The 11,089-nt window shown below is 40.7% G+C and overlaps 1 protein-coding gene across 1 annotated transcript; it reads left to right on the forward strand.

The window, feature by feature from the left end:
• The first annotated feature begins 580 nt into the window (after positions 1-580).
• On the forward strand, positions 581-9,255 carry tbx2a (T-box transcription factor 2a). The gene is made up of 7 exons (XM_072674342.1): positions 581-1,583; positions 2,600-2,867; positions 4,312-4,458; positions 4,987-5,063; positions 5,166-5,335; positions 6,511-7,115; positions 7,800-9,255. Exons 1-7 carry the CDS (start codon positions 1,204-1,206, stop codon positions 8,232-8,234), a joined length of 2,082 nt encoding a protein of 693 aa, XP_072530443.1. The 5' UTR covers positions 581-1,203; the 3' UTR covers positions 8,235-9,255.
• Positions 9,256-11,089: the final 1,834 nt, after the last annotated feature.

Genomic DNA, 11,089 nt, shown 5'->3' on the forward strand with positions numbered 1-11,089 from the left:
TTTTTGTCGTCTTATAAAATTACATCGTGATGTTCCAACACAAGCAAGCGCGCCTGAGTCGAGTAGCTTATAATTCAAAGCACCATAAAAGAGCGTCGCCGTTTTATTCAACCCTAAAAACACACTGAACGCCAGTGAAACTGTAATTCATGCCGAGCCTATAAACGTAAACGGTAAACGTCGCCAGCGCTGCAGGAAGAAGCTCCGTCTCTGGAGAGCGAGAGTATTCGAGAGCTGCAGCCGGCTCTTGCGCTCTGTGAGGCGGCCGCAAGCAGGGTGCTGCTCCGCCGAACGGAGGAGCGAGAGAGTGGGGGTGGGATTTCCACCTCCTTACTCTGTCATTGGTTAATATTTTATTCTGTTGACATGTTTTCTTACCTCAAACGCTTCCGACACCTTCTTGCCCCCCCTCTCTCCTTCTCTCTCTCTCTCTCTCTCTCTCTTTCTCTCTGTCTGTCTCTCTCTCTCTCTTCTCAACCCCCCTCACCCTAACCCGAACTCCGTCTTCCCCCGAATTTGGTTGGAGCTGTGAAAACCACGCCTACGGTGCTCCGCAATTGGTCGAGAAAGCGTAAAATGGGCAATCAGCACGGCTCGACTCATTAGTGCGGGGGGAAAGCGGAGAGGAGGGGACAGAGTGTGAGGGCAAGAAGGCAAAGGACGAATACCCACACAGCTGCCAGGCGCCAAAGAGCTTCCGACTCGCACCGATTCCTCGCTCATTTCTTCGCTCTTGTCGCGGCACAGCGCTGTGTTTTATCCCTCCGCGTTACGGAAAGACACAGAGAGAGAGAAAGAGAAGAGAAGAGAAGGAAACTGGCGAGGAGCTGAAGTGTGAGAGCTGCTGCTCTTTACTGACGGATGTTACCGCACCGCTTTACTGGAGCATCTCAGTCCGGAGTTACAGCCTACAAGTCCTTTTAACTCTTGCCTTGTGGAAACGTGAACACTTTCATCCTTGGCACGGATGATTTAGAAAAAAAATCAAGTGTTTTATTGTTGTTTTTGTATTTATTTATTTTATTTTTTCACATTTTTATTATTGACCTGGATCTACACGCACCACTTTTATTATTCATTTTCTCGCTTTTTTATTCTTGATCCACCGGACACGAGCGTTTCTCCGGCGCCGGTTTTCCCACGTTCTTCATTTATCTTTACAATTTTAATTGAATTATTTTTCCCTTTTCTGTGGATGCCCCGATGAGAGACCCGCTGCTCGCGGGCACCGCCATGGCGTACCATCCTCCGTTCCCCGCGCACCGGCCCGCAGACTTCCCCGTGTCCGCCTTCCTGGCCGCGGCGCAGCCCTCCTTCTTCCCCGCGCTCGCGCTGCCTCCAGCGCTCGCCAAGCCTCTGGCCGAGTCCTCGCTGTCCGGCGCCGCGGAGGCCGCCTTCCACCCGGCCCTGCACGGACACCACCACCACCACCACGGACACCACCAGCAGCACCTCCGCTCGCTCAAGAGCCTCGAGCCCGAGGAGGACGTGGAGGACGACCCTAAAGTCAACCTGGAGGCCAAGGAGCTGTGGGACCAGTTCCACAAGCTGGGCACTGAGATGGTCATCACCAAATCGGGCAGGTAGGCGCCTCGAGCTCGCGCTGTTATTTCATCCCAAACCAGTAGGAGCGAAGGAGGTGCTGAAGCTTCTTCATTAAAATAGTTCAATAAAATTAGCTTCGCACTGTTTTATGAACCTGTAAAGCTTATTAAGAGCTAATGAGGAACTGATTACGTTCTAAGGCCTGAATAAGAAGACGCGCTGATTTTACAGGGAAATCGTTCAAAAAACGCATCGATTTTTGGGCATTAAACCCTTTAGAGAAAGAGGTGTGTCGTTCCCTGAACACCCTGCACGCACAATATAATTCAGGAAGGCATGAATCACTCCTGTCTAACTCAAATGGCAATTACCATCATCATCAAGCCCATTCGAGGAAAATTATACAGAATTAACAGCAATATTTCGCAACTTGCAAAGTGTGTCTGCTCCATTATGCAGGGAAATTACAACTATTTGAAAAACGCAGAGCCACCGAGTCTTCTCCTTATCGCCACTCATTCGGAATATGACCACTAAGTAGCCATATAATCAAGCTCGGTATTGTTTAAAATATTAGTTATTAATATTCGTTATGGATGAGAGGCATAAGCACATACAGACAGACTGTTTAACGTGATTCTCTAGTCGTTCCATATGTAGCATGTAACATAATGAGAGTTTACATTGTGTTCATTTACATTTGGACGCTATATTTTATATATGTCCATATTGTGTATAAGTATATATTATATAAAGTGTCTAAATTAAAAATCATTTATATATACTTATTTGATGAAACGGTAACGTAACGTAAAGCAACACAGGTTCTAAACCAACAAAACACAAGGAAATGTATATCAATGATTTAGTATTTTATTCTTCTTTTATTTAAAAAAATATTGATTTTTTGTCACGTTTTTACTAAATATTTTCTGGCTGCAATTAAAAAAAAAAAAACTTACAGACGATCAAGTTCGGTTGCATACTATACTATTCCTGCAATTCCTGATAGTATTCCGTGGCCTTAAACGAGACGCTCCTGTCCCCCATGCAGGAGGATGTTCCCCCCGTACAAAGTGCGCGTGAACGGCCTGGACAAGAAGGCCAAGTACATCCTGCTGATGGACATCGTGGCCGCCGATGACTGCCGTTACAAGTTCCACAACTCCCGCTGGATGGTGGCCGGCAAGGCTGACCCCGAGATGCCCAAGCGCATGTACATCCACCCGGACAGCCCGGCCACAGGCGAGCAGTGGATGGCCAAGCCCGTCACCTTCCACAAGCTCAAGCTGACCAACAACATCTCGGACAAGCATGGCTTCGTAAGTAGGACTCCGCATAAATCTCATAGTGGAGTAGCTGCTTAGATTATAGATTTACGGCCTGATTTGGGAATGGAGGGCTGAAGCCATATGGAAGTAAAAGTCCTGTAGTTTCGGTAAAATGGTGACTCAGGCTGAAGTAAAAACGGCCTACCAAGAAACTACTTGAGTTTATCAGATAAAAAAAACAAGGGGAAAAAATCAAGTGACCTGAAGAACTTTTAGTTGACACCTATTGGTGCTTTCTAAAATAAAATGCTAAAGCTGCTAACAATGAAGTAGCACAGGGGCTGAAGCAACAGATCACAGTGAAACTAACACCAAAATGAAAGTATGATCTAAATGCCAAGAACTAAATAGATCTTCCCTCACAAATATAGTAGAATTATAGGAAGGTGCAATCCAAATGACATGAATAGCTTAAAAGCAGTGGGGCCTATTGCACAGACTTCAAGCCATGCACTCCTTATATATATATATATATGAGCATATAAAAAAAATGACAGCAGTGCTCCACACATATTGTTGAATTTTTTAAAACATATCTCTTATGTGTTCAGGCCTGTGTTAATACACTGATACATAATCATGCTGTTTAAGATGTGCAGGGCTGGGGGTGCTCTTAGCAGGCCCTTAGGCTGCTCTTAGCTTGAGCTTAGTAGGCCTTTTACAACGAGTTTTGTCATCTTTTTGGATCTCATTAGTGAGGCAAGGGAGGGAGCTGTGCTGATGGTACATCCCTAAGGTGTTTGCAGCGGCTGACCCTTAAGTGCAATTTAGCGAGGAAGGCTTGTGGAGGGATGGCTTTAAAAATAAATGCCCCTTGGTTCCAGGAAAACCATGTTCCACATGCTAATCCACAGTTGTCCTTGCGGTGGTTATAGGTTACTTTTTTACTAAATATCACATAGCCTATTTATTGACTTTTTGCCTAATTACTGAGTGCCCTGAAATGTCCACCGAAATAATTAAAAGCTTAAACGATTAAGAAATGAAGAAATCCCGTAATGTTAATGTGGCCTAGTTAAAAATCAATAATGCTTTATTTACACCAACATTTAGTAATCTGGTTCTAATGTCAACGATTATTTTTTTTTGTCTTAAGATGAGAAGGTATTTGAACTGAATTGACTGAAACTAAAATAAAAAGCTGCTAAGTTTGTTTGCGTTAATAATAGTGATATCGGAAAGTGAATCATATCAAGTCTACATATTTTTTTTAGAGAACTATTTTTGCCCTTCTATTTCTGCTATTACAAATCAAACACTGCTAAAGGCCTCATGAAGCTTTCAGCAGTCCAGCAGAGATTTATTTTTAGCATTAAAATTTGTTAATGTATACTGTGTAATAAGTATGACTTGCCTAAATGTATTCTGGTATATCCAATATGCTATAATTATAAAAAACTCATTAACATAAAATAATATGTTTTCTGTCCTCCAGACCATCCTAAATTCGATGCACAAGTACCAGCCAAGGTTTCATATCGTGAGAGCCAACGACATCCTGAAGCTCCCCTACAGCACCTTCAGGACATATGTGTTCCCAGAGACTGATTTCATAGCAGTCACTGCATATCAGAACGACAAGGTGAGTGGCTTTAAGGTGTAATGGTTTAAAAAGCTACAAGCGTTTTTTCTTCTCCAATTGAAATAAAAGATAAACATAGTTGCTAATGTGATATTCATTATGAAGTGTGCATAATTTGAATATTAGGATTAAAAATGCACATTGGTACCTGCTGGTGGTGTTTACACTTTAAAAAGTAAGCGACTTGAGTTAATATGAACTCCAATAGTAAATCAGCTCAATGTGAATTATTATTACTGAATTATTATTACTACAGTGTCTTGGAAAAAATGGGAAAAGTAATACAAAAGTAACCTGAATTGGTATTTTGACAAATCATGTTAGAATCTTCAATGTTGTTCACATAACATAATAATCTGTGTAAAAATGGTCATTGTTTGTTTAAGTAAACGTAAACAGAATATTATTATTATTATTATTATTATTATTATAGAATTAATATGGGCTTTAAATTGACAACACTTACCAATTTAACAATGACAACCAGTAAGGCCCTTTTCCAATAAAATATCTACTGTATTTCTACAGATCACACAACTGAAAATTGACAACAACCCATTTGCCAAAGGATTCAGAGACACAGGAAATGGCAGAAGGGAAAAAAGGTATTGAAACATGACCACAGCATACTGAATTATTCCCTGCTGTGTGTGTGTGTGTGTGTGTGTCCACTGAGCTAATTTCACTTTTTTGTTCACAATCTTTAGGAAGCAGTTAACCCTTCCATCACTGCGCCTCTACGACGAGCAGTGCAAAGCGGATCGAGATGGGGCCGAGTCAGACACCTCATCCTGCGAGCAAAACGCCGGGACAGAGTCCCTCCACTCTCCTCTAGGGGCAGTTACAAGCCCCCTGAAATTCAACAGGAGCAGTCGAGGTAGGATTAGTTTGAATGCAGTTTGTTTTCTTCGTTTGCTTATTTGCTTTCTCACGTCCTCCGTTCACTCATTTATTTAAGTCTATAATGTCCCTTCGTCCTAAATTTTAATCCCTCCCTCTTATAAAATGCACAACTTACAGATTATAGTCACTGTTGGTGCAGAATTCTTTTTAGCAGATGCAAAATAAGAAATTCTATTAGAGATTAATAAAGACATTTATTATACTATAATAGTATTAATTATAAATGACATTAATGACATTAATTACATAACACTATTATGGATACTATTACTAATATCAAACATGCTGTTTGAGGGGTTAACCTGTTTTGTACCTGTTACATTACCACTGGCTCAAAAAGTCAATGCACAAGACCTTGCATAGTATCAACAGCACAACATGACTGTTAAAGGATGGGGAGAATTGAATTTAGGGAACCCTTTACACAGTAAACATTGATTTAGACTTTTAATGTTGTCATAACGTTTACTGTTTAAACAATACAATCAAATCAAAACTAAATAAAAAATATGAATACAGATTGCTCTACACAGAGTGACCCAAACAAAAACTCCAGTGAGCACCAAGCAGAGACATTAGTCTAAAACGATTTAGGATTTTTGCCGTATTAACTTTGAATCTTCCTGAGTCTGCTTGATTCACCAGAGTTACTCACATAACACAATAATCTAATCTGTTTTATATTGTTTTAACTTCCTTTTGGAGTTTCAGGGAACATCATTGTAAGGCAGTTTACACAACAAATCATTTTTTACAATGTACAGACCTCGGCCTATACTCTGTCCCAATTTATAGCCTGGCCAGCTAATCTCAGACAAGACACATGGTATACTGGCTGCACCTTTTTCTGTCCAATAACTCGCTACACAGAGAACCACCGACATTTTGCCTTGCATGCATTTTGGGCTCATTTGTTTAAGGTAAACAATACACCCCTGCCAATTGTGCCATGGGCGAGAGTTGGCACGCAAGTAGGAAGTGGTTTGTGTGGAAACATGTCAGAACTAAATGATTTAGCCCTCAGAGGACGTGCTTTGACAATTTCTGTGTGACTAAAATCTCGAAACAGTCGTATGGTATCGCAAAAGAACGGTCTATTTGTATATGCAGGTTTGTTATATTTTTCTTATTATTATGTTCTATTTACAGATGACAAGAATTGCACTGAGAGCGACCAAGAACTTGACCAGCAGGACGAAAGGTCCGTGGGAGTGAGCAGCCCAGGTCTACAGTCACCGTCTCCATTCAGGGCTAGCAGCGAGGAACGCGTCAAGGACAGGCCAAGCCTTGACAAGAAAGCAGACTGCCTTGACTCCAAGCAGGAGAGCGAGTCTGCCTTCAGTGTTAAGAACCAGGAGAAAGACAAGTCGGAAGGCAGAAATCACAAAGAACCAGAGTCCTCCAAGAAAGAGGTGGACAGTGCGGGCCTGAGTAGGACCAAAGAGGGCTTTTCTCCGCTGGTGGTCCAGACGGAGAGCCCATCGCACTTTAGCGCGGGTCACTTGCAAAGCCTGGCCCTGTCCGGTTTACACAGCCAGCACTTCTTTAACCCTCTGACTACGGGGCAACCACTGCTTTTTCACCCGAGCCAATTCGCAATGACCCCTGGCGCTTTCTCCACTGTGGGCATGGGACACTTGTTGGCGTCCATGTCAGGGGCCGGTGCCCTGGAGAATGGAGGCCTGTCGCCTCAAGGCACGGGTGCAGCCGGCACTTTTCCTTTCCATTTATCGCAACACATGCTTGCATCTCAGGTAAGAGACACTATGCTGCATGTTTAACCATTGCAATTATTGGCTTGTTATTGAGTAGCTTCAGTACTATGAATTATAAATGAATTATGAATTTTAAATTATGCATTTTGAATTGTATCCTCAGTAGCTAATATGAATTCAAATCACTACATTTTTAAAGATACTTTACATATAAATAGTTTAATACATAAATCTATCTAATCTATAAATCTATAATATTAACGAACAAATACACCTTCGATTACACCATGCAAGCGGCAAAACATACATTTTAATTAATTATAGGCAGTTGAACTGCCACTGAGAGCATTATAGAGAGAGGTATAAACAAATGCCATTATCTATTGAAATTTCTAATGTTTGGCCTTCATCTATTGTCTAATAAATAAATTGATAGAATTGTTATGAGTTGTTAGACAGAACAATTGCACATTTCTGGTGTCTGAATATGATTTCAAATAGGCTAGGCTATATTACATCCCTTACTTATAAACAGGAACCGAGATACAACATTCAATAGCATTATCTTGCATTGATGGCCTGTAATCTTTCCCTATGTATATAACTGATAAATACATCAACATACTTTATATACATATACATATCATGAGATTCTCTTTGAGTGCAATCGCCAACACTTTCATAAATGCATGTGTTAATAGGGTCTAAAATCTTATTTTCCAGGGTATCTCCATGCCACCATTCGGGGGCCTGCTGCCATATCCGTATACCTACATGGCGGCTGCAGCAGCAGCTGCAGCAGCCTCGTCTCTGCCGGCGGCCGGCGGTGTGGCCTCCCCCCTCAGCAGGAACCCTTTCCTGACCAGTGCCCGACAGCGACTGCGATTCAACCCTTATCAGATCCCTCAGAGCCCTAGCTTGCTCACCACAGGACTTCCGAGCGCTCCCAATGCGGACTCTGGGTCCTCCAAATCGGGCAGCAGGGAGAGCAGCCCAGCAGCCGAGCCCCACAGCCACAGAGCCAGCAGCAGTCAGAGAACAGGGTCGCCCAAAACGTCCACGAAAGACTCCATAAACGAACTGCAGAATATACAAAGACTGGTCAGTGGACTGGAAAAACAGAGAGACATGTCCCCAGGCAGAGAGTCTCCCAAGTGACCGATTGGGAAAGTCCACTTGTGTGCAAGTCTTTCGAACGAGCACATCACAGTGTTTGAATGCAAACTAGAAAACACAAATTAGATCTGTTTCTTAGAAAGCTGAGAAAAATAGGCTTACTGCTGGCCTACAGATCTGAAACCTGGAGAAAAATCCATCAGATTGCTCCATTTCTGAAAGACCTGGATGAGGCTCAAATAAGGCTTTAACTGGTTTAACCCAGCATGGAAGGAAAGACAGCAGAGTTGACATTGGAGGAGAATTTTGCTCACTAAAACATGACCCTTACCCCGAGTCAGCTGAGCCTGAACTGGCTGGACTCGGCTTGTCCCCATTACATTTCGAAAAAGGGACCCAGTGCTGCCATAAAAACAAATCTACAGCATTAGTGGATGGTCCACATTTACATCGCTTGTGTCTGGGACCTGTTTTTATTGCTAATTATTTATATATAATATTAAAATAGAAAAAAAACATTCACAATAACTGTAAATACGCTGAATGGATCTAAGAAGATGCATCTTAATTTATTCAAACTGTACATTGGTGTGTAAATACTATTTAGGTTTCAATTTGTTACCTTTATATTTTCCCCCATTTACATGACTGTAGAGGAATATTATCTAGCGCTTGTTCGTATGAAACTGAATGTGATTGGATGTTCATTTTTCTTGTGACGCATTGCTGTTTTTTTAAGCCAGGAGAAGGTTGAAGGAAAAGGCGTGCCACCACAAAATCGCAAAGTCTCGCTTTTCTGCTCCATTTCGTCCATATGCAGCGTTGCAGAGTTGAACTACAGCGATGCACTCTAGGCAGGGAAATCTCAGGTTTCTTTTTTATTTTTTATTTGAATCTGTCCCGGAGGAGAAACCCTGTGTTTAAACCAGCTCATGGGTTCAGACCTGGCTGTTTAAACACCCTCCTCGGACTGGATATTCGGGTAAAAATAGACCACGGGGTGTTTTTTTTTTTGTTGTTGCATTCTTTACATTTCAATAAACGAAGGAAGCGTTGCACACTGGTTGGCATTTATGTGTATTTACTGTGGTTTTGGAGGAGCGGAAGATTAATAACGGGCTTCGTGATTGGGCGCTGCCCTAATTAAGGCACAAACAAGGCTAATTTACCCATTAATAATAATAATAATATATAATATAATAAAATATAACATAATAATATAATAAAATATACAGCTACGCAGTACTGGTAAGCAAAAAATATTTGTCTTTTTTTATTGTGTCAAAATGTCAAGAAAAATGGACCAGCGTCAAAATTATTTTAAATATTTTAAAAAATATTATTATATTAAAGGTTTTTACACAGACGTCCACTGAAAATTAAGAAGGATTTTCTCAAGGAAGTTCCCTTTTTTAGGACAGAAAGGTGACCCTTTTCTGACCTAATTTTGTAATTATAGCCTTTCTTTGTTTAATAAGATGGATTCCTCGGCTTGTTTAGCTACCAGCTGTATTGATTTGTGTGTTATTTTGCTCAGTGCTAAATTTACGTGGTCAGAATTTCAGTGATCTGCATTTTTAAAAAACTCAGGTTTGAGGTTGATAGCTGATCACGCATTTAGATGCTGTAACACTGTGATCTCTCATTGGCCCAGAGGTGACCGAATTTAAAAAAATCAGAAAACAATCAGAGAAGAACGCAAAGGCTGGTAACAACGTTACAGTATCCGTGTCCTGGTTTTGCTTCAGTAAAGACTCCGCATTAGCTTCATCTCAAGTCCATCTTAACATTTCTAGTTCTGCATAAAAACCTTTAAACTACCGCGAGAAGCCTCCGTGTTCAGTAGCCCGAGGAAAGAGGCAGTAAACTGAGGCAGCAGCACCACCTGCCGGTCACTGACTTCAGCCCCATTCTGCTCAGCCTCGTCGCTGTTAATCAGCGAATTCATCATGATCTCGATCTCTGTGAAGATGAATGAAACAGGTGAATATTTTGGGGCGTTAGTTTTGAGGTTTTTTTTTTTAGGTATGTAATTAAATTATGATGGGAACAGTAGTGGCTTTCCAGCCGTTACCAAAATTCACGAGCGTATTTTAACAAGGAGGAAATAACCATAAAAATAAAGATAAATAAAGAATAAAAACAGAGTCTGCAACACTTATTTCTTTTTAAAAAATTAAAGTTAAAAAGTTAAATGTTTTTTAAAACGTCACGCTCAGAGAGAGAACTCCTCCCAACACTAAACACATCTAGATCAAACGTCATACAGATGATATCATATAAATAAACTATATGATTACTATTAATACTAAGGGTTTTATTAGTTATTATTTTGTTATAGTATTAGTGTTAAACACATTTTAGGGATTTTTTACACACATTAAGTTAACGACGTGTTGTCGTTCACAACATACAGTGCTTAGTTAGGAGTACAATGCTCTTCTGTATCGTTTTTTGTCATTTTTAAATTCTCAATTCTCTATAATAATAATAATAATAATAATAATATTAATAATAATAAATTAAAAACATATACTAATTAAGCCAACGTTAACGATTATTAAAAATATTATTAACTAAATTTTTGTCATACCTCAGTACATTGCAGGACAGCAAACGACAGCTAACAGGCTAACAGAAAGTAACAGACAATAATAATAATAATAATAATAATAATAACGCCTCTTGGTTACACTAATAAAAGGGTTTCTAGGGTTCTTTACTTGCCGTGACAACTCAAAGAACCCTTTGATTCTTGTCTGATTAAAGTGTTCTCCGCATCGGTGGAGAACCTTTCGGTATATGGTTCTTTATTCAGAGCATTTTACATGGTTCTGTAGAGCACCGACACGAGTGAAACCGTGTGTCACCCTTTTTTTAGCTGGCTACCTGAAATC

This window comes from Salminus brasiliensis, chromosome 1 (assembly GCF_030463535.1).
Source record: "Salminus brasiliensis chromosome 1, fSalBra1.hap2, whole genome shotgun sequence".
NCBI classification, from domain to species: Eukaryota; Metazoa; Chordata; class Actinopteri; order Characiformes; family Bryconidae; genus Salminus; species Salminus brasiliensis.

What these genes read in the sequence shown, in the direction of transcription:
- tbx2a (XM_072674342.1), top strand. Translation starts at nt 1,204, where the DNA reads ATGAGAGACCCGCTGCTCGCGGGCACCGCCATGGCGTACCATCCTCCG. An exon ending in CTGCATATCAGAACGACAAG is followed by an intron (nt 4,459 to 4,986) that starts GTGAGTGGCTTT and finishes GTATTTCTACAG; the next exon opens with ATCACACAACTGAAAATTGA. An exon ending in ATTCAACAGGAGCAGTCGAG is followed by an intron (nt 5,336 to 6,510) that starts GTAGGATTAGTT and finishes TTCTATTTACAG; the next exon opens with ATGACAAGAATTGCACTGAG.